Source organism: Papio anubis, chromosome 6 (genome assembly GCF_008728515.1).
Source record: "Papio anubis isolate 15944 chromosome 6, Panubis1.0, whole genome shotgun sequence".
NCBI lineage: Eukaryota > Metazoa > Chordata > Mammalia > Primates > Cercopithecidae > Papio > Papio anubis.
In genome coordinates, this window is record NC_044981.1 from 102,570,511 (window position 1) to 102,595,012 (window position 24,502).

Sequence of the window (24,502 nt, forward strand, 5' to 3'; positions counted from 1 at the left end):
TGCTATAGAGTCTCTTTAATAAAATGTAGCTAATAAAGGTAGCATTCCTCTGAATCTCTGTATTTAAATAAAGTCAGCAATTGTTGCTTGCTAAGTGGTGGTTCAAGTACAATCAACAGCCCTTTAAAGACTTTCTTGCAGTTGGGCGCGGTGGCTCATGCCTGTAATCTCAGTACTTTGGGAGGCCGAGGCAGGTGGATCACAAGGTCAGGAGATTGAGACCATCCTGGCTAACACAGTGACAGTGAAATCCCGTCTCTACTAAAAACACAAAAAATTAGCCGGGCATGGGCATGGTGGCGGGCGCCTGTAGTCCCAGCTACTCAAGAGGCTGAGGCAGGAGAATGGCGTGAACCCAGGAGGCGGAGATTGCAGTGAGCCGAGATTGCGCCACTGCACTCCAGCCTGGGCGACACAGCAAGACTCTGTCTAAAAAAAGACTTTGTTGCTTCTTCTTTTCTCTTTTTCGGGAAGAAACACAATAAAAATATGAGAAAAAGCATGGGACTTAGAGTCAAGAAAAACCTGGGTTCATTATGAACTGTGAAACATGTTAATATATTAACAATTTTCAGACACTATGCTTTCCTGCCATTTGTAATGTCTGAATTTCAGGCTTTTCCTCTGTAAATGGGAATACCAACAAATGTCACCCTTTTCATAGGTGATTGTGTACAAAGAAAGTATAAGCAAACTGTAAAGGGCTATCTAAGTATTAATTGTTGTTGCTGTTAGGTCTCCCTGACATAAAAAGTACTTAAAACATGGTCACATAATTATTAATGAACTGAGCTAATTATAGTGGACAAATGGTAAGAGTAGATAAATTAAGAACCTTAAAACCAACAATAACACTTTCATGTAAAAATTAACATATTTAATTGTAAAATATAAATATCTTATATGGAACTAAGTTGAACACCCTGGAAATATCCCAAGGGAAAACAGTGTCTCAACATCCAGAACTGGTCACTATAATTATCATATAGTGGGATCTCAGGTATGGCAGATAGATGCTATCAAATCAGGTTTCACTAAAGTACAGATGATACGGGGAAGTGCTGGGTAGCTGGGTAGAGAAAGGCAGGTCCCTGGCTGGGGCTCCACTCCTACAGACCTAGGTGAGGACAGGCACTCCCGCTTTTGTGCCTAAATGTTGCATTTTCCAAGACCACTCTGGTCTGCCATGCCCCCAATCCTGGTCCGGGCACGGTGGCTCACACCTGTAATCCCAGCACTTTGGGAGGTCGAGGTGGGCCTATCACCTGAGGTCAGGTCGAGACCAGCCTGACCAACATGGAGAAACCCTGTCTCTACTAAAAATACAAAATTAGCCAGGCATGGTGGCACATGCCTGTAATCCCAGCTACTCAGGAGGCTGAGGCAGGAGAATCACTTGAACCCAGGAGGTAGAGGCTGTGGTGAGCTGAGATCGTGCCATTGCACTCCAGCTTGGGCAACAAGAGCGAAACTGTCTCAAAAAAATAAAAATAAATATAAATAAATAAATAAATAAATAAATAAATAAATAAAAATTAGTCTGGGCTCTTGACTTCAAATCCCTGAGAGCTAACAAGTTGTGTGACCTTGGGAAAATTACTCAACCTTTTCTCAACCTCAGTGTTCACATCTGTAAAATGGGGATAGCAGTAGTACCTATCTCTAAGGATTTCTGTGAAGATTAAATGAAGAAACACAGGCAAATCACTTACTACAGGGTTATTTGCTTAGCTATTGTCATCTTCATCATACTATCTATACAAGGTAACTTTCTACAAGTGGAACTAGACCAGTAGTCACCCATTTTACAATCAGATATTAACCTTCATCCACAGTAGTGAACTTGCACATCTTTGAAAGGTCCACTGTGGTCATCCATCCTGTGAGGTCTCTGCATACCAATATGCTGCTTAGGTGAGGCTAGATGTGCCTACTAGGAACTGTGGTTACTTGAACCAAATGTTAGCAGATGTCCAAAGTGCAATTCTGCACATTCTACTAACCAGTCTCTGAACGACCCAGAGTCCCTGCGTTATACTTTTAAATTTTAAATTTCTTATCCCAGTTGCTCATGCCCTATGTTTCACTTCTAGTAAAATTTATCTTTCTTTTTTCAAGTGAAAATGTCAAAAAGCTTAAGATGTGCATACATGCATACCTTTTCTAATTTGAAGTGAGTGAAATCTTGCTAATACAGAAGCTAAAGAAGTTAGAATAATGAAACACTAAGATAGGAGCCCCTTATAATAGTATGTACCATGTTAAATGATGGTGGTGGTCAATGAAGCAATTACTTCACATCTAATATGCTACCGAAATGAAATAACTGCATTTTAAGGAAATAAAACCTAACCTTTCTTGAGATGTCCTGCTAAATGAGTCAAAAAAATCTTAATTCTAGACCTATAAAATTAATCAAAATAATCCAACTGTGCAATCATCCCACTTCTTATCATAAAGAATCTAATAATGCAGTAAATTCTGGGTCTTACATATAAAAGACATCCCCATCCCATCTCCCCAACAGTCATCTTCTTAGGATCAAGGTCCACTCCTCTGTGACATGGAAGGACCCTTCCTCTGGGGAAAGGATGGGTTCAGTTGCCTCAGCACAAGCTGCTCCTCCAGCCTGCCTGCCTGTGACACTGCTACCTGCTAGCCAGAAGCATCCCAGTGTCTACTGGGCTGCTGCAGATTGAACAGACTGTGAATCCAGCCAGAGGATAAGAGGTTGTTTTAATTGGCTAAGTCTGCTATGTACTAAGCGTATGGCCATGAATTTGTAGCCAAAACACTAATCTTAAAAAAAAAAAAAAAAAAAAAAAAAAAAAAAAAAGCCATGTACAATTTAAACACAAAACAAGAATGACATTTTCGTTATTCTAGTTTTACCACAAGGGCTTATAACATAACATTTTATGACTCTGAAATCCTTTACCTTTGAAGTAGAATTTTCGTGATATACTCCTTGTACCAAGTCCATGAGAGCACTTGCTAAAAGTTCCACAACCTAAAAAGCAAGAAGAAAAATTAAAAAAAAAAATTTAAATATATCTCCATTGTTACCTCAGAATGCTTCAAAAGGCTCAGTGGCAAGGCAGAATCTGTGCTTGACAGAAAAAATCTTGTGCTGTGCACTAAGATCTCAGCAAATGGCATTGCCCACCTGGATATTAAAGCTGTGATCCAATTTTTTTCAGTCATAATTCAAGCCAAAAAAAAAAATCTTATAAGCATAGCATTTAACTAATATACATGAAAATCGAGTAATAGCCATTTTGAACATAAATTTACATTTCAGATAACTAATGAAATCTTAACTCAATTTATTTTCTGCATGTTTATTTCTGTCAGGTGGATATTTTTTCAGTACTCTCATTCTGGGAGCAATTACAATGCTAATTTTCATACTACAGGAAAAAAAAGCAAAAGCAAAAGAATGGCTAACCTTTCAAATATGTTCATTCTGTTGCACTTAAAATGCACTGTGGATATATTTACTGTGGGGCCCCTGGGTCAAATGTACCGTAAACACTGAAAATTTTTATAGAACTGCAATACTGAAATCATATTCATCAAACCTGTATTATTTTTCAAGGCTCAGACTTTTTTTTTTTTTTTTAATCAAGTGAAATCAAAAGCTTTGAACTTGTTCCAGGATGTAAAACAAGCAGAAAACAATAAATGGTCTCTTTGGAACTACTGTACAATTTAGAGTAGTTTGCATAAAGCATCTTAATTTGAGAGGATAAAATAGTAGTATTTATGAAAATGTTCAATGCAGCCATTTCAAATAAGAATTCCTCAAGGCAACCCCATCCGCTTCTTACAAGTCTTAATATCTTGTATATTTAACTTCCTATGTTATGCAGTCCTGTATCAGATTTCCACTCTTTGCTTCCGAAAATTCAGCTCCACTCTGATTGAATTAAAGGATTTTGTTTCAGCTTTTATCATTCTTGTAATTGAAGACATTATTAAGCCAAAGAATACAGACCCAAACAACAAGATACTTCAATCTCAGGTACCCTGGGTTTAATAAACATTTTCTTAGAGGCAAATGATATTAATTTGTAGAAAGACTTGCTTTAACATTTTAACACATGAGCATTTATCTCCAAATTTATATATTTACATTTATACTACGTAACATACACAGAACTGCTGATAGGAAATTTTTGCTGATTGAAGGCATATATTTTTCCTAGCTCTTTGCAGATGGGTTAATTTGTAAGGCATATACAAAGTCTTTTTTTTTTTTTTTTTTAAATCACATTGTCGTGTAGGTAACCAAATACTTAAGAAATATTGTAGTAATATGAGCTGCAGAGGAACTGGAAGGACAATGATCCCACAGTGTTACCACATGAGTTGAGTTATTTAAGTGGGGAAGAGAGAAAAATGAATGGATTTTTTTTTTCCCCCTGAAGGTATCAGATAAGCCCCATTCCCAAATCCAGGAGGACTGAGTATCGCCAATAGGTCTATGAAAGACTGTAACTAAACGCACAGCATCAGATTGGATTACAGTTTACACAAGCAACATCCCAAGATCCCCCTGATGGCTGGACACATAATACAGATCAATCACTCACTAAGAAATGTTATGGTTTTGAAACAGTTTGAGCTCTGAGACCAGCACTCGTAACGTGAAGAGGGATTTACAAAGAGAAAGTCTGACACTAAATGTCAAAATGATGGTATGAACTTTAACCACAGTGTTCCTTTACTTCCCTGAAACTCCAGACCAGGCAGAAGCAACAAGAACATTTTGTTCTCTGACTCTTTTTCTCATTGAGTAAACCTGTGCCTACAAGTTCATAATTTATAAATGACCTGTACTTACAAATGGCTATACTTACTTGAACAGAACACACCTCCATAGCCAATGACAACCCATTAAGGAAAAAACTTTAGATTTCTTTGAGTTAACAAGTTAAGGAAGGAAGGAGATTATAAAAAGCAAGAGTAGCCTAAGAAGTTGAAACTGTTCCAGATAAGGGTGACTTACCCAGTGCATATATCAATCTCTTTCCATTGCCTGAAATGTTTATTTTTAAAATTATACCAAAGAAAGATGTGTTTAAGTATCACCCTTCCTTAAAAAACTGCAAATATTTCTAGAAAGACCACAAGGTTACCAGCCACTCACAATTTAGTAAGCTCATTTAATAATCTTAACTTTTTTTTTGCTTATTACCCCAGAAATTCACCTGTTTAGGTACTGCTATACTTACATTTAAGAAAACACTCGGTTAATAACATTTTTCCCCCTCACATTCTTGAGGAATGACATGTTCAGGCAACTCAAAGTGCTGGCAGGAATAATGGCAGCCAAAGGAGAATCCAGAGGCCTAAAAGCCAGACCTCTTGGGGCTGAGAGCTGAAGTCCTGGTGCTCTAGATAAATGCAACCTTGAGAAAGGTTCCAGGACTTTTGTTTCTCAGGCCCATGGGGCAAGCAAACACTTTCTACTAGGGGAAGGAAAAAAAAAAAAAAAAAAAAAAAGGTTAAAAGGGCCTCAATGTGAGCTATCTTTGGAAGCCCAACAGATTAGCAGATTAGGGAACTGTTTTTTTTAAAAAAAAAAAAGCAGAATACTAGCAGCCAGAGAATCTAGATTCCATTCCAAAGTCTACTAATAATTTGATTGTAAGATTTGGGCAAATTAGTTTTCTTCAACTCAATGCAATGAATTGCAATAAGGGGAGTTGGAAAAGATGATTCCTTAAGGTCTCTTCCAGCCCTACAATTCTAAGCTTTTACAAATGCAAGTCTTATTATTTGTAATTAGGCAGGTAAACTTGAAAACTGCTTTCCTGTAAATTTTGATGGAACATCTTTGTTCATGTAATTCATTTTTATCTCTTGTCTTCACATGAACCTTTCCCTCTATCTGAATTCTACTGGCTAATTTCGTTGTGAAACTTTTTGTACCAAATCCCCCTTGGTTTCAATACCTAGAATTATAATAAAACACTTCCCATTTTTCAAAACCATTGTGACTGGTAGAGCACCCCATCAGCTGGCAAAGTCCTACTTGAGTCAATTAAAGGCAACACTGCTGAGCTCTGATTCTTGAAGGGCTCTACTGCTTGGAAACGATTTACACATACTGGATTCTGAATGACATCAGGCTTAACTGCCAAGTTGCATCAAACAAATAATGGTACTAAGTTGGCCATATCGTGAGTATCTCTGAAAAGTAAATATGTAGAGCATTTAGAAGAGAATTTGGAACATAAGTTTCAGTGAGTGTTAACTTACTCTTCTTCCATACCGCCCTATTATCATGCTATATTCAGTACAAGTCTTGAGTAGATGAACAGCATAGTATGGAGACTAAGATTATGGTGTTTTTAAAATTGTGTGCCTAAATATTTTGGAAGAAAGTGAGTTTTAGTTCAACAACAAAACTCAGAACACATGCAAAGACCATTTTAACCAAAATCAGGGACCTCTGAAACACTGACTTGCTGCATCCTGAAATATTGTTTTAGATTATACAACAGTCAGCATCGATGTTAAATAGTTTAGCCATTTGGAGAACAATTTAACAGGAGATAACTTTCTGCATTTCTGGTGATTCCGAGAATAGCAGCATTGCTTACCTACACATGCAAATAAAAAAAAAATGCTCTTCTCTTCAGTGTGGGTCATATGTTGAAATGTGACTCTACAGCAAAGCCATACACTATCCTTCAATTTCCAGTGAACCCAAAGTGGCAACCATTCCTAATGTCAGTGTCATGAACTGGCTTCTCCTGCCACCTCCCTTGTTTTGGCTACTGGGCAGAATGCTGCAGCATAGGACAGTAAATGGACAGTGCATGTCTAGTTGCTATTCTCAAGCAAATTGTTGATCCCTCCCATTTCAATAACCACTGTCTCACCCAAGTTAAGGAACAGACAGTATCCAGGTGTATCTGAACCTTAACAAAATTATAGATCTGACATAATTAACCTTTGTAATGAATTTCTTAAATGGTTAATTTACAGGACAAATTTCAGCAATCTCAGGGGAATATGTAATTGCTTCATTCTTTATCTTTTGGCAAGGGTAACTACAATTCAATGACTTTTTACACTGAAAAACCAAGATGATGAATACCCTCACAAAGGGTATTGTGATGACTATGCCCTGAGCTATAATAAATTTTCATCGTAAAAAATAGAAATTGAGAGGAGTAGGGGATGGTAAGACAAAAATCCTGACCAAAAGAAAAAAATCCTCGCATTGCTATCCAAAGATGTCTGTAACATATTCTTAAGGAAAAAAAGCTATTTACAAAATAGAAGTAGTATAAAAGGCATTTTAAAAACAAAAATGAAGTCAATCTATGGGTTTATATACACAAGAGAAAAAAGTCTGAAAGGAGAGACAACAACATAATAATGATAATGTATAAATGATAGATTTTGGATGATTTTTAAAAGATTGTTTTCTTCAGCCTTTCTGCTTAAATTTATAATTGCTAAGTTTATAACAGCTTACATATACACTATTTCCCTCTTTTTATTGTATTGCATTACACTATTTCCCTCTTTTTATTGTATTGCTTTTATAATTAAATAAAACAATAAATCTATTTCCTTGGGAAGGTGTGTGTGTGTGGGGGGAAGCAGCTTGAGGGAGACCTCAAGCTAAGCTATGTCCACAAATTGATTTATGGAATATAACACTCAATAGTTTTTGGATTAGAAAAAATAGGATCAGTAAGTGGTAGTAAGCATTCTGTGTAGACAAGTCATGCCTTTATCAATAAATGGGATTCAGAAGTACTGTCAGCATTTGACAGGCGGAATAGACTCAATAGAGTCGTAGATGTTTGACTAGTACAACAGACCACTCTAATTTGAGCAAAGGAGCGCCTATCCTAAATTAAAATACAAGTAAATTTTTTTTTTTTTTGGAGATGGAGTCTCACTCTGTCACCCAGGCTGAAGTGCAGTGGCACAATCTCGGCTCGCTGCAACTTCTAGGTCTCCCAGGCTCAAGGGATTCTTCTGCCTCAGCCTCCCGGGTAGCTGGGACTACAGGTGCCTGCCACCATGCCCGGCTAATTTTTGTATTTTTAGTAGAGACAGGGTTTCACCATGTTGGCCAGGCTGGTCTCAAACTCCTGACCTTTTGATCCACCCGCCTTGGCCTCCCAAAGTGCTAGGATTACAGGCATGAGCCACCACACCCGGCCACAAGTGAATCTTTAGAAAAAAATGTAAACTATAAACTAACATGGCTCAATTAAAGCTCAAGTCAGCATAATATGAATTGATGTAATAAGGTAGTACAGTTGTATTTTAATTCACTTGAAAAAGGTTGCTTTATAACTTAATTTGCTTGGTATATAAAAACTGTGAAGGCCATTACAGATTTGTAATCTTCTTTCAAAAATTTGTCCTCAGAGGGTGATTTTAATGATGGATTTACTACAGTGTGGAATGACAAAACAACATGTCATCTATCACTCTATTTGGAGGTGAGTAACACGGTGCCCCTCAGCCTTTACTACTTTTAGCTGCTAGCAAACAAAACAGTCATGTGTGTTCATGTGTGTGCACGTGCATCTGCAGTGCTGATGGCATTAACTATGCACAACTTTACTGTGCTCTTTCCTCCACCCCGAGGAACAAACAGCAATGCATGAAGTAGTAGCAAAGGTAAAACAGTCTTGGGAAAGAATGAATTTTCATATACATCTTGGGAGGAACAAAAGATGGATTTAGTCTCTTTTGAAAGAGCTTTGGAATTTGAAGGGATATTGTCAAAATTCCTTTTTAAGCCACAAAAACTCTTATCAGTGAAAATATCTTACAGAAAAATACTAAGAGGGTGCTGAATAGGCTGATAAAGGTAACCAGAGCAGGTGGTGTCACTCTTTACTTCATAAAAATGAAGCACAAACTGTTTGTGAGACGCATATAAAGATGGAAAGATTTACATTGCCAAGGTAAGGTACAGAGGGACTAAAGAGTGGCGCCCTCCCATAGAGACCAATAATAATGTCTAACATTTGTAAAGTACTTTATCATTTACAAATGGATTTAAGCAAACCGTCTCATTCCAGGTGGATTTGGTCCCCAGTGCTCAGCCAGAGCTTCCAGGCTGGCAGCCTCAGTGGAGAAACGACTTCTGAAGAACACAGGGCACAGCAACAGTGGCCAAATGAGGGGTGAATCTACTCACCCACCACCTGGGCACGAACTACCCAGATGAGCTCTACTCTGCATGCTGATTAAAATAAATGAGCACTTTGATAAAGCCATTGCTAAAGTCTCTGAAAGGATGGCTCTCTCCACTTCTTCCTATCAAACTAGGACGGGGTTTAATGTAGACAATGATGAAGGGGCTGTTGGAATAAGCACACCAACTCATAGGAGTTCTGGAGGAAGCTTCTAACTCAGCGTTTTGAAGGGAGCCTTTTCAGTACTGCCAAATGTGTAAGGCTTTGCTTATTTGTGGGAGGGATGGCAATCTGTTCTAGTGAGCTGGAAGTTCTTTCTGGCTAAGCGGGTAGCGAAGAGAGAGAAATGGCACTACCAACAGGACAGGTGCAGCAAAAACTAAGCAAATTGATAATCTTAATTTTTAATTTAGAACAGCTGATACATTGGTTTATAAACTACTGGTAACATTTGTCAAAAAGGTTTCAGGAAAATTTAGTGAACTAAACAGAAGTATAAAATTGCAACTGAGGCTGGATGCAGTGGCTCACTCCTGTAATCTCAGCACTTTGAGAGGCTGAGGTGGGAGGATCACTTGAGCCCAGGAGTTCAAGACCAGCCTGGGGAATATAGTGAGATATCCATCTCAACAAAAAATGAATGAAAGTTTTATTTTTAAAATCACAACTAATACAACTCGAAAGAAATAGGCCACAAATTCTGGAAAATGGCTTAAATATGAAGTTTGAGATATAATTTGACATTGGCTGGTGGATGCATTTCATGAATAGTCTGATAGCCTACTATGTGCCTGGTACGCTACTAACGAAACTAGTCTCGTTAGGCCACAGTTACACATGAGGCACTACCAAAAAGATCTACATCATAATTCCTTTATTCAATTAATACATATAAAAATGTTTGTGGTTTATTTTATTTTATTATTTTTTGAGATGGAGTCTCGCTCTGTCACCCAGGCTGGAGTGCAGTGACTCAATCTCGGCTCACTGCAACCTCTGCCTCCCGGGTTCCAGCTATTCTCCTGCCTCAGCCTCCCGAGTAGCTGGCATTACAGGCGTGTGCCACCACGCCTGGCTAATTTTTGTATTTTTTAGTAGAGACAGGGTTTCACCATATTGGCCAGGCTGGTCTCGAACTCCTGATCTCATGATCCACCCGCCTCGGCCTCCCAAAGTGCTGGGATTACAGGAGTGAGCCACTGCGTCTGGCCATGTTTGTTGTTTAAATACCACTCAAGGACCATGTCTAAACAAGTCTAATAAATAACTTTTACATTTACTTTCTTTGCAGTGTTTTTAAATTATAGTTGTTCTTTTTAAAGGATACACTGTCTAGATAAATAACTTCATAAAGATAAAGGCCAATTATTTGTCTTTGATCACTCAGAAGGTTAATACGTAAGTTGCAAGACCTTGGGCCAACCATGTCACTTCTTTGCCCCTCAGTTTGCTTATCTAGATAAGAGGTTTCTGTGTTTTATCAACAATAAGTCCTATGATTAGAAATATTTAATGTGCAGCTATATACATTTTTAATTCACAATTGTGAGATACAGTAAAAAAAATAGAATTTTTTTTAGCTACAATAAAAGAGTAATAAAAAAACTGATTTTACTTTTGAATAAAGGTGCATGGTTTTGGACTACTGTTTCTTATTAAGCAATGCAAAACAGTCATTTATTGATCACTGACTCATTTATTTGTTTAAACAACAATTAGGTTCCTGAAAAAGTAGCAGACAATTTAAAGTGCTTAAGATGAAAATTCTCAGCAAGGTGTGGTAGCTCATGCCTGTAATCCCAACACTTTGTGAGGCCAAGGTGGGAGGATCACTTGAGTCCAGGAGTTGTGAGACCAGCCTGGGCAAAACACTGAGACCCCATCTCTATGAAGAAATTTTCTTTTTTTTCTTTTTTTTTTTTTTTTGAGATGGAGTCTCACTCTGTCTCCCAGGCTGGACTGCAGTGGGATGATCATGGCTCACTGCAACCTCTGCCTCCCAGGTTCAAGTGATTCTCCTGCCTCAGCCTCCTGAGTAGCTGAGATTACAGGCGTCCACCACCACGCCTGGCTAATTTTTGTATTTTTAGTAGAGACAGGGTTTCACCATGTTAGGCTGGTCTCGAACGCCTGACCTTGTGATCTGCCTGCTTTGGCCTCCCAAAGTGGCAGGATTACAGACGTGAGCCACTGCACCGGGCTGAAAAATAATTTTTTTAAAAGATAAAAATTTTCATAATAAAGAAAAAGGAGATGTTTTCCAGTAGGTTTTAAAAAAAGTTGGTTGTGTCAAGTATTTTGCATTACTATAAAAACTGTAATAAATAGTTGCTGAGAATTGAATACTTAGCCATGAAACAAACAAGCAACATAAAACTGATTATCATACAGCAGTTAGTTGCTTTATTTTCCACCTTCCCCAATATGGGAATTGCCGAATATGAAGTCTTGTACTCAGGATATACTATTCTCAGTATGTTCTTTACCTAGCAGCACTGCCACATGTTGTTCTGATAGAATTCTGAGAGAATTATGCTTGCCATTTTAGTGTTGGGCCTATTTTTTTTCAATGTGGCTGATGAGCTCCATTTTGCTTTCACTGCTTCTTCATCTGGAGACCCTCTCAGTGATGTCAACTGAAAGGCTGTTGTTGGCTAGCACACTGCCTTCTATTAGTGGCTTTCAATATACATTGTGACATAGTATAAATACATGTGCATTTATAAAACTAAATTTTTTTTGAGACAGAGTCTTGCTCTGTCACCCAGGCTGGAGTGCAGTGGCGTGATCTCGGCTCACTCCAATTGCTACCTCCCAGGTTCAAGCAATTCTCCTGCCTCAGCCTCCCGAGTAGCTGGGATTACGGGTGCCCACTACCACACCCAGCTAATTTTTGATTTTTGTATTTTTAGTAGAGACGGGGTTTCACCATGTTGGCCAGGCTAGTCTAGAACTCCTGATTTTGTATTCCCAAAGTGCTGGGTATACAGCTGTAAGCTCCATGAGCTACCATGCCCGGCCAAAACTAAATTAAAACTTTCATTATGTAATTTTCTATTGCATTCTACCTTTTTTTTTTTTCCTTTTTTTTGATACGGAGCCTCATTCTGCTGCCCAGGCTGAAGTGCGGTGGTGTGATCTCGGCTCACTGCAACCTCGGCCTCCTGGGTTCAAACAATTCTCCTGCCTCAGCCTCCCAAGTAGCTGGGATTACAGGCATTGCTACCACGCCCAGCTAATTTTGCATTTTTAGTAGAGATGTGGTTTTGCCATGTTGGCCAGGCTGGTCTCAAAATCCCGACCTCAGGTGATCCACCCGCCTCAGCCTCCCAAAGTGCTGGGATTACAGGTGTGAGCCACCACGCCAGGCCCTATGGCTTGAACCTGGGAATCGTTTGAACCCAGGAGGCGGAGGTTGCGGTGTGCTGAGATCATGCCATTGCACTCCGGCCTGGGCAACGAGAGTGAAACTCTGTCCCAAAAAGAGAAAAAAAAGTATTGATAGTGATTCACTAAATTGATTTTACCACTCCCCAGTGAAAAGGATGTGATCTGTGGTTTGAAACATTATTCAACATCATGCTGATATATGTCATGTATGGCTCACACCTTGTTAGTCCTTGTAATTACACACAAGGTCTCCCAAATTTTTGATGCAGTTTAAACACTGTTATTCTAAAATATATTTTTAGAGGTATTTATTTATCACTTTTTACCAAAAACATGTAAATGAACGGAAGGTAAACAGAGAGGCAGGATAAAACAGAATCATTCTTGGGTACTATGGAGTGTTAGGGTGCATTTCAATCTTATAGGTTTATATTAATGACGCTGATGCTTAGCTTCGTTTTTGTTTTGCTTTTGTTTTCTGAGTCAAAGTCTCACTCTGTCGCCCAGGCTGGAGTGCAGTGGTGCTATCTCGGCTCACTGTAACCTCGCCCTCCCGGGTTCAAACAATTCTCCTGTTTCAGCCTCCCAAGTAGCTGGGGCTACAGGTGCATACGACCATGCCTGGCTAATTTTTGTATTTTCAGTAGAGACAGGTTTTCACTGTGTTGCCCAGGCTGGTCTCGAACTCCTGACCTCAGGTGATCCACCCACTTCAGCCTCCCCAAGTGCTGGGATTATAGGTGTGAGCCACTGAGCACTGCCTGATGCTTACCTTGGATCCTACTAGATTCCTGAAAACAAATTGGCTTAGATAACATTTGGTCAAAGAACCAAAAATTTCAGTAATTTCCTAGGAGTCACAGATACATCTTGCCAATTCCAGGGCTGCCATGTCTTTTGGGTAATACAGTTCACTTTCCAGCTCAAGCAGTTCCTCTTCAAATTGGGCCACACTAAAAGGCAGGAGTTTGTAATTCAGAGGCATCCCAAGGTTTGTACTCTAAAGGCAGGCACAGAAATAAAATCTGATTCATGTGCATTAAAATCCATGCATTTTGACTAAAGCTGTAATTGTATTTCTTCCAAATAACTCTGAAGCTCTTTAAAATCCACAAATCAATGGAATTATAAAAATAACTGACACTACTAGTACTGTTTTCTAAAAAATTAGGTAATGTTTTTTTTCCTTCCTTCAAATAATCAGGTAGAAATCTGGGGGCCGGGCACAGTGATTCATGCCTCTAATTCCAGCACTTGGGAGGCTGAGGCAGGAGAACCTCCTGAGCCCAAGAGTTCGAGACCAGCCTGGGCAACATAGGGAGATCCTGTTCCAAAAATAAATAAATAAATTAATTAATTAACAATAATAGAAGAGGCCGGACGTGGTGGCTCACACCTGTAATCAGCACTTTGGGAGGCCCAGGCAGGTGAATCACTTGAGGACAAGAGTTGGAGACCGGCCTGGCCAACATGGCAAAACCTCATCTTATCAAAAATAGAAAAATTAGCTGGGTGTGGCGGTGGGCGACTGTAGTCCCAGCTACTCAGGAGGCTGAGGCAGGAGAATCTCTAGAACCTTGGAAGTGGAGGTTGCAGTGAGCCAAGATCATGCCACTACACTCCAGGCTGGGTGACAGAGCAAGACTCTGTCTTTAAACTAAACTAAACTAAACTAAAAATAATATAATAAATACAATAAAATAACATAAACCTGGGATTGGCCGCATTGTACCCTTGGATCAAATAATGGATACCCTGGGCCAGGCACAATGGTTTATGCCTATAATCCCAACACTTTGGGGGCTGAGGTGGGAGGATAGCTTGAGGTCAGGAGTTTGAGACCAGCCTGGACACCATAGAGAGATTCTGTCTCTACAAAAACTTAAAAAAAATTAACCAGGCATGGTGTTCTGCGCTGTAGTCCCAGCTACTCAGGAGGCTAAGTTGGGAGGATTACCTGAGCCTGTGAGTTTGAGTTTACGGTGAGTGACAGTAGCCCTATTGCACTCCAGCCTGGGGTACAGAGTGAGACCCTGTCTTTTCAAAATAATAATAAAAATAAATAATAATAATGGATATACTTGGGTTAGAAATACTCCAATCTATAAAGATATACATACAATTGGCTTCTTTTATTTTTTTCCCCTGAGACAGGATCTCTCTCTATCACCCAGGCTGGAGTGCAGTGGCGCAGTCTTGGCTCACCACAGCCTCCACCCACCAGGTTCAAGCAATTCTTGTGTCTTGACCTCCCAAGTAGCTGGGATTACAGGTATGCGTCACCACACCCAGATAATTTTTGTATTTTTAGTAGATACGGAGTTTTGCTATATTGGCCAGGCTGGTCTTAAACTCCTGGCCTCAAGTGATCTGCCCACCTTGGTCTCCCAAAGTGTTGCGATTAGGGGTGTGAGCTACCGTGCCTGTCCCAATTGGATTTTAAATTGGTATTTCTCATGCTTCATGCAATGCACACAAAATTTTTTTTTTGAATTAACAATACTGTTTTAATATGTGACCTACTTGTGTAAATCACAACTGTTTCAATATAAATGTGAATTATCACTTTGCTCAATCGATATTATCAGAAATTTACATTTATACATTACCTTATAGTTTTTAAAGTACTTGAACAAATTAAGCCATATAAAATTTTCACTAATTTGGGGTACTGCTTTAGATTGCTGAAATATGCACAAAAATCTTTAGCTCTCTGAAGATATTGGGTTCTCTGTTACTTTCCTGACTTTATTAACAGTTTTCCTTGATTATAATCATTTTGTTTTTCTTCATATGTCATGCTATTTTCAGGATCTGGTTATAAGATGCAAGTTTAGACTCTTTCCTACAACATCTACAACATTTGGAACCGTAGAATATTGGAACCAGCAAGGATCTAAGAGATGGACATGATGCTGCCTTTATTTTTTTAGAAAACTAAAAAAAAAAAAAAAAAAAAAAAAAGTTGCTTTTGCTTATAAGTTGCTAATTTACAATGTTTCACTGGGCACAGTGGCTCACGCCTGTAATCTCAGCACTTTGGCAGGCTGAGGCAGGTGGATCACCTGAGGTCAGGAGTTCAAGACCAGCCATAGCCAACATGGCAAAACTCCGTCTCTACTAGAAATACAAAAATTAGCTGGATGTGGTAGTGGGTGCCTATAATCCCAGCTACTTGGGAGGCTGAGGCAGGAGAATCACTTGAACCTGGGAGGCAAAGGTTGCAGTGAGCTGAGATAGTGCCACTGCACTCCAGCCTGGGCAACAATGAGACTCCATCTCAAAATAAATAAATAAATAAATAAAAGTTTCATGAAGCCCCTCCCCTATCAATGTTTATATTGAAATACGTATTCCAATATTTAGAAACTAATAACTATTTAAGATACCATAAATTCCAGGATTGGTAACTGAAAAATTGTTGGCAAAAATATATCATGGTTCTTTGTTGGTCTGTTAGGTTTCTACTTTAGTAAAGCATGAGGATTTTGCAGTCGGATTGCCTGGATTCAGACAGCAGCTCTACCACTTACTAGCAGTGTTACCTTGAGGGAAATTACTTATCCTTTCCCTGTACCTCAGGAGACATTAAATGGGTTAATATAGATAAAGCACTTAAAATGGTGCCTACCATATAGTAAGCCCTCAAAAATATAAATTGTTATTTCTAAAATATTTGATGGTAATTTTAGTGAAGATTAAATTTTCTACACTATAAAGTTTCTAATTTCATTGATAAAAATAGGGTATTAAGATATCAGATAGTCTGAAATAATAGATGGATGAATGAATGATCTGAATTTGGAATTCTGAGAGGTAAAATGAGGAGTTCAATGTTAAATGGCTTATCGGGGGATTAAAAAGAAACAAAAGAAAAAACGAAGCCAGGCGTGGTGGCTCATGCCAGAAATCCCAGCATTCTGGGAGGCCGAGGCGGGCGGATCACCTGAGGTCAGGAGTTCAAGACCAGCCTGGCCAACATGGTGAAACCCCACTTCTACTAAAAATACAAAAAAAAATTTAAAAAACTACCCAGGCATCGTGGCACATGCCTTTAATCCCAGCTACCTGGGAGGTTGAGGCAGAAGAATCTCTTGAACCTGGGAGGCGGAAGTTGCAGTGAGCCGATACCGTGCCATTGCCCAGTGAGCCTGGGCAACAGAGCAAGACTCCGTCTCAAAAAAATAAATAAATAAATAAATAAAGAGAAAAAAAGTCAAGGCTAGGAATTCCATCCACAGACTTCTACTTTATGGTTCTTTCCACTTCTCTTTGTAGCTTTACAAGTCATCTCTAGGAATGTAAAATACATAAGTGCTATGTAGCTCAACATATTATGAAAATATAAGTGATCCACAAGAGTGTAGCTAAAACTGTTGTTAGTGAACAGTTACTCTGATATTCTAGACAGGGAAACTATCCTTTAAAAACCAAAGACTTGACTTGCAATGTAGTTTTGGTGTTTCCCAGTTTCTGCCTGACTTTGCACCCTGAAAATGGCCCCAGAACAATGACAATTAAGACACAGGGATGACCACAAACAATTTAATGAATTTTCCAGAATGCTTAAAAAGAAACTTGCTTGGCACAGCCATACTTTCCAACGAACCCACTTTAAAGTTTTCACAGTTTACAGTATCGGAAATGACCTCAGGGTCAGGCATTTGTCAGTTAATGACCTGTTGGGCTAATGGCCTTCAGCTTTGCCTTGGGCACATAAGTCTTCCAGTAGGTCATTAGCTGCCAGAAAAGGGCTCTTCCCAATCACTACTGCTAAATAAATAAAATTTGCTCCTGGGCTAAGACCCTATAAACCAACTTTGGCTTAGACTAAGTAAATTTTTTGTTGCGTATTTACAACTTTAAGAATTTAAGAAAATGATGGAAATGCTAAAACCAAAATTACATTAACATGACTGAGCTATATGTGGCTATCCATGAGAAAAGTAGTCACATAGACTCTTTTGGATAAGCTTAAATTGTCTTTTGCTTATGGTATTCAAATTCAGTTGAACCTCACACCATGGTTGGCCATGAAAGACAGAAATATATTGACTATGGCAATATTATATATAATACATTTAGCAACCTTGATTTTTGTAAATCCCATTTCCTACCTTCCAGAAGTAAAATTAATTAAATCAGCCTTCCCCCTCCATTTTCATGGACATAAATTGCTAGTTCTTCAAAGCCAGAGTGAGAAAAAAAATCTATTTTCAGGGTTGAGTTATTTAGTAATCTTCTTTTCCCTTTCTAATGATCTCACCTAAGGAACTTTCTGAGTTAGGAGTTTGCTAAGTACTGGGTGGATGGACAGCTGATTCCTGCCTTTGCATCTGCGGCTGCCTGACTGAGTATCTCTTCTCTGTCTATCCTTTCTTCACTCCAGCAGGCTTGTACACTGTGTCTCTTTCTGTCCCTACCCAAATCTCATGTTGAACTGTAATCCCCAATGCAGGAGGCAGGGCCTGGTGGGAGGTGTTTGGATCATGGGGGCAGATCCCTTACGGCTTGGTGCTGTCTTCACAATAGTGAGTGAGGTCTTGGGAGATCTGGTAGTTTAAAAGTATGTGGCACCTCCTTCCCATTGCTACTGCTTTCACCATGTGACGTCCCTGCTCCCACTCTGCCTTCTGCCATGATTGTAAACTTCCTAAGGCCTTCCTAGAAGCAGAGCAGGTGCCAGCACCATGCTTCCTGTAAAGTCTGAAGAACCATAAGCCAATTAAACCTGTTCTCTTTACAAAATTACCCAGTCTCAGGTATTTCCCTCCCTCCCTCCCTCCCTCCCTCCTTGTCTTCCTCCTCCTTCTTGTTCTTCTTCTTTCTCTCTTTCTTTCTTTCTTTCTGATGGAGTTTCACTCTTTCACCCAGGCTGCAGTACAGTGGCGCAATCTCAGTTCACTGCAATCTCTGCTTTCTGGGTTCAAGCAATTCTCCTGCCTCAGCCTCTCAAGTAGCTGGGATTATAGGTGCCTGCCACCATGCCCAGCTAATTTTTTGTATTTTTAGTAGAGATGGGGTTTTGGCATGTTGGCCAGGCTGGTCTCGAACTCCTGACCTCGGGTGATCAACCTGCCTGGGCCTCCCAAAGTGCTAGAATTACAGGTGTGAGCCACCGTGCCCAGACCGTCTCAGGTATTTCTTTATTGCAATGCAAGAACAGCCTAACACACTGTTCACAACTCGGTTAATTTCACCTCAGGTAATCTCTAAAGTGTATATACATCCTCTTCAACCTTCATCCTCCAGTTTTCTATTCTTTCTCCTTTTACTTATTATTTCAGAAAAAATTGCCACTCACCTTCTTGACTTATACTTTCTCCTTTCAAGAAGATATAAACCAAGGATCTTCAAGTCGAGAAACATCAGAGGAAAGCATGATTTCTCTCGTGCTAAGAAAAAGGAAAACTGTGAGCCAGGCAAGATGGCTCACACCTGTAATCCCAGCATTTGGGGAGCCCAAGGCAGGCGGATCACGAGGTCAGGAGATCAAGACCATTCTGTAACACAGTGAAACCCAACCTCTGTTAAAAATACAAAAATTAACTGGGCATGGTGGCACATGCCCATAGTCCCAGCTACTCGAGAGGCTGAGGTAGGAGAATCGCTTGAACCCGGGAGGCAGAGGTTGTAATGAGCCAGGATTGTGCCACTGCAACTCCAGCCTGGGTGACAGAATGAGACTCTGTCTCAAAAAAAAAAAAAAAAAAAAAAAAAAAGGAAACTTGGCTGGGCACAGTGGCTTAACGCCTGTAATTCAAACACTTGGGGAGGCCAAGATGGGAGGATCATTTGAGCCCAGGAGTTCAGCACCAGCCTGGGCAAGATAGTGAGACCTTGTCTCTATTACAAAAAATAAATAAATAAAAATAATTAAAAAAAATTTAAAAAGGAATATTAGAAATTAAATATGCATTAAAAAATCAGTATCTACCCTCATCCTCTTATTAAACCTAATTTCCCTTTATATGTCAACATTTAAAAATGATTTAACAAATATTTCTCGTTCAGTTTGTTTTCCTATTTTGTTTATTTGCTGGTATTATAGAACACAGATTTTTTTTTTTCTTTTTAAAAAGGGTGTCCTTGGCCAGGCGCGGTGGTTTATGCCTGTAATCTCAGCACTTTGGGAGGCTGAGGTGGGTGAATCACCTGAGGTGTGGAGTTAAAGACCAGCCTGGCCAACATGGTGAAACCCTGTCTCTACTAAAAATACAAAAATTAGCCGGGCGTGGTGGCAGGCACCTGTAATCCCAGCTACTCGGGAGGCTGAGACAGAAGAATTGCTTGAGCCCAAGGGGCAGAAGTTGCAGTGAGCCGAGACTGAACCACTGCACTCCAGCCTGGGTGACAGAGCAAGATTGAAAAAAAAAAAAAAGGTGTCTTTGAATGCCAGGCATATTGAAGAAACATGTAAGCTGCTCTTGCTCCTTTTCCTTGTTGTCAGGTTTCTGCTTTGATACCCAGAGAAATGTCAATTTCACCTGATGGCATTTAACCTTCCTATGCCAAAAAGCTACTACGTTCCATTGTCTTGTGGCTTCAAAATGGGCAAAGTTCCAGGTTTTAATATTATTTAAAATTCATCTTATTTCTAGTATAATTTGCACACACTAATCATTTATTACTTTCACTTTAAAGACCAAGGAAGCATGATCAGAAAATGGATACTGTCTCTGTTTAACATGTGACTATAATAGCAAATAAGAAAAAAAAGTACAGAAGCTAATTTTGGGATTCTTAAATAATTTTATGATGCCATTTTGACTTTTCTATTTAATTGATACGGAGACAGTCTCTTTTGCTGTTATACTGTATGACACCCCACTTGCCACCTTCTGCATCACTTTACCCTAGTCATGCAAATCTACACTTGAGTGGGTTACATGTATAAAAAATACATACACTTGAATGTCAAACTAAAGAGCCTAAAAGATATTAAATAATTTCCACAAGTAAAATAGTGTAAGCAAAACCATGAACACTATCATAATAATGCCTATTTTAAATGCATAAGACAGGGAAAAACTTAATACATGTTTTTAGGTTTCAACTTAACATGAATTTGGAAGTAAAATTAATACAACAGATAAGACAAACACAAATAGACAATAATGTCTTTATTAAACTATATAGATGGTGTAAAAGGAGATTTATATGCATAAATTGAGCATATTTGTACAAACAAAACACTTCATTGTAAATAACATATTTATGCCTTTAGGAAAACAAAGTTAACATAAGGAAATACATCAGCTATGTAAAGAGTACATCTGTGCCACTGGTTATCCAGAAGTATAAATCACTAATGCTTAACAGAACAACCTCCAGAAATGACATCATGACAATGCTCTTGGGTGTTTAGACAAGATACAGGCTGACTCACAGTCTCCAATCTGATATATAGCAATAGGTCCATTAAATTAAAATGACTGCAAAGAAAAAAAATAACGTGATAAATTCCATTCTTTAAATACTAGGCTTATCATTATATATGTAAAGTAAAAGACTATTTTCAAAAACAAGATGACAGGTAGTAATCCACACAGTCTTATTTGCACTGTGGCTTAATCCTAAATACAAACCCAGTCTAAATAAATACAAAGACCAGAGGAAGCCTGTTAATGGCCAGCTAGATTTCGAAATTATAGTACTTCTCCATTTCATGATTTCCCTTCCAATTAGTCAGCATGTCTCACTGATAGCTTGCTGCTCAAACACTAGAATTTTAGATTCTGGCATGACCACATCACTACAGTATCCAGTGATGTTCTACATGGACACAATATAGAGCAACTTATCCCAATGGAATCAGGAAATGTATGATTTAAAAAGAGGCATTCTGAGGCCTTTTAGTCCAGGTCTTTATACAGTGAAGTACTAAAATAAAAAGTTGCCCTTATGTTCCATAATTGAAAACGAATGAAAACCCAAGCATTAATTTTTAAATTCACTCTTGAATTAAAAATCTTGTTAATCTGCATTTATGTGACTACATCTATAATGGTAAGAAGGCAATTACCAGAGGATTAATAAGCCAATTTCTATACTTGGAGATATTTAAAAATCTAAGTATTACCTACGGCAGTTACTTTGAAGACCCCTAATATCTTCAGGGAAAAGCCAAAGGGAAAATAATTGACTCTGCTAATTTTACCCTTGGCAATTATAAAACAGCTCTGAATTTCATTTGACTGCAGAACCCTTCATCTAATGGCTGCCCCATGAGAAGTACAGAGATAAACACATCATATAGAAATTCAGACAAGAATCGAGTAGCACAAGACAATGACAAATTGGTAGAATGAATAAGTCATAAAAAATTAAAGTTGCTACAAATATGCCAACTTTAATTATCAAGTTAAATATACACCCTCAAAGAAAAAGCAGGCTGTCACTGTGAAAAAACAGTGACATATTATAAACAGAAATTCTGTATTAAGTTTTGCCTGTTTCCTCTTGCTGTGGTATCTATTTATGTTGCTATTGTTGACAAATTTTCTTTCTTATAAAAGAAAACTAAAACATCATTAAATAGAATCTAACTTTACCAAGACATTAACCATATGTAGAGATAAGAAAACTTGGCCGGACGTGGTGGCTCACGCCTGTAATCCTAGCACCTTGGGAGGCTGAGGTGGGTGGATCACCCGAGGTTAGGAGTTCAAGACCAGCCTGCCCAACATGGCAAAACCCCATCTACTAAAAATACAAAAAATTAGCCGGGTATGGTGGTGGGCGCCTGTAATCCCAGCTACTTGGGAGGCTGAGGTAGGAGAATCACTTGAACCCAAGAGGCAGAGGTTGCAGTGAGCCAAGATCACGCCACTGCACTCCAGCCTGGGTGACAAGAGCAAAACTTTGTCTCAAAAAAAAAAAGTTTTAATACAATACTACTCCAAAGAAATATTTATTGCCACCTCCTCCTTCCAAAAAACCCATAGTTACTATCACTCTTAATCAACTTAAGCTTCTGGGAGCTCACTTGATAAAATAAGTCCTCTTTTGAGATATAACTTCCCTTTCCTTAAATTATTCTGATGAAAATATTGCCAAGTATTTAAATGAAAGAAACTGGCTCTGAATATGGGAGATTTGCTTTATCAAAGGGAATTCCTGACTTTCAAGAACTTTAGTAATTCACAGTTTCCTCAGTTTAAAATACTGTGCACCTGATTTGAAAATCATCTATTATGATTAAAAGAGAGATACTAAAAGCCTTGATTTGAAGATCAATTACAGAGCCTGGGCATGGTTCTTAAGGTCTTTCACAAAAAGTGAACCCCTAAGGCTTTTTTTTTTTTTTTTTTTGAAATTGACCTGGTAGAGCCTTCAATGACCCTTTGAAGAACAAGGTGCAAGAGATTCACATTTGAGATTAACAGGAGGGCTGCACAGAATAAAGCCTTCAATTCAACATACAACTATCAAATTCAGAAAAAAACATACCATAGCCTAAAAAGGAAAAAATTCCTCACCAGAGAAAGGTTGATAAAATGCAAATTTAAAGGTGTAAACCTGTGCAGAGACCATGAAGGCATGGGGCTCACTGAAGGGGAAGGAAATGCCAGATCATTCTTATTTCAAGAAGCTTCAGGCTGAATAGTTGCTTGGATATGCTAAGTTTTTCTTTTTCTTTTTGTAAATCAAGTAGTGCTACTGAAATCCAGTGCCTAATGGAGCAGATGGTGGAGGTCTTAGACTCTGGAACATTTATAGTGATGCTTCTGAATGCAAAACACCAAGAGTGGATTTCACAGGCTGTGAATCTGATTTGATTTTGATGAGAGTAAAGCTTCCATTTTCACTGTACTTGAACCATATTGAAAAAAAGCATGTGTGACTGACACAAGCTAGCTAAGAAAAAGGAACATGTTAAATACCAGTCCCATAAAGGGAAGCAGTTTAAACTAGTGATTATTTGTTTGTATCATTTAACATGATTATGTTATCACCATTTTAACCTTATGTAAGATTTCATCAAAATAGTTCAAAGTTAAAACGAATGATTGCAGAAAACAAATAGAAATTTGTCTAAAGGCAATGAGTCTTGGTTTTCTAAGATGGGGACCATACCGAGACAAATTACCAAAACGTGGACCTAGGTACTATCAAGCAATAGGTTCAGAATATCTCCTCCCCTCAGCTTTGTAGGTCTAACCCATGAACGGCCAGCCTGTGAAGCTAGAGCTGGTCATGTGCAGCTCAAGGTGTCCAGACACTATGTCTGACCTGCACTTTATGAGGCCTCTTTCTTCTCCAAACAAGGGCTAAGTTTTATCACAGACCACTGCAAATATGGTGAAAAGGAAAGATGGATGATACAGTCTGTGAGTCCCAGGGGCAAAGAACCACTCACCTTCCATTAACATGTGAATTCCAGTGAAGGAGAGAATTTAGTGGGGCCCATGGAAGTATACTATATGCATAAAGGAGAGAGAAATTTGAGATGAAAAAAATAGAATTGGAGAGAGACATCAGATTCTCCCTCTCTCTCTTTTTTTTTTTTTTTTTTTTGAGACGCGCTCTATTGCCCAGGCTAGAGAAAGAGTGGTGCATTCATAGCTCAATGCAGCCTCCACCTCCTAGGCTCAAGCAATCCTACCACCTCAGCCTGCTAAGTAGCTAGGACTAACGGCATGTACCACCATGCCTGCCTTTTTTTTTTTTCCTGTAGAGACAGGGTCTTGCTATGTTGCCCAGGCTGGTCTCCAACTCCTGGGCTCCAGCTATCCTCCCACCTCCATCTCCCAAAGTACTGGGATGATAGGTGTCAGTCACCATGCCTGACCAAGATTCTCTAATAGTCTGCTTAATAGGATCAATTCATTTTTTACTTTAGCTTTTTAAAAAATATGAATATAAATTAGATATTAAAGTTACTATACTACTTTCTCCCTTAAATTCAGCAGGTCTACCTCATA

General features: G+C 38.8%; 1 protein-coding gene across 2 annotated transcripts in view; it reads right to left on the reverse strand.

The window, feature by feature from the left end:
• Positions 1 to 24,502, reverse strand: part of PDSS2 (decaprenyl diphosphate synthase subunit 2) — a 299,455-nt gene that overhangs the window by 85,700 nt on the left and 189,253 nt on the right. For both annotated transcript variants that reach the window (XM_003897975.5, XM_021937652.2), the window contains exon 4: positions 2,939 to 3,010. In XM_003897975.5, coding sequence (XP_003898024.1) covers positions 2,939 to 3,010 — 72 coding nt within the window. The remainder of the gene's footprint in view (positions 1 to 2,938; positions 3,011 to 24,502) is intronic.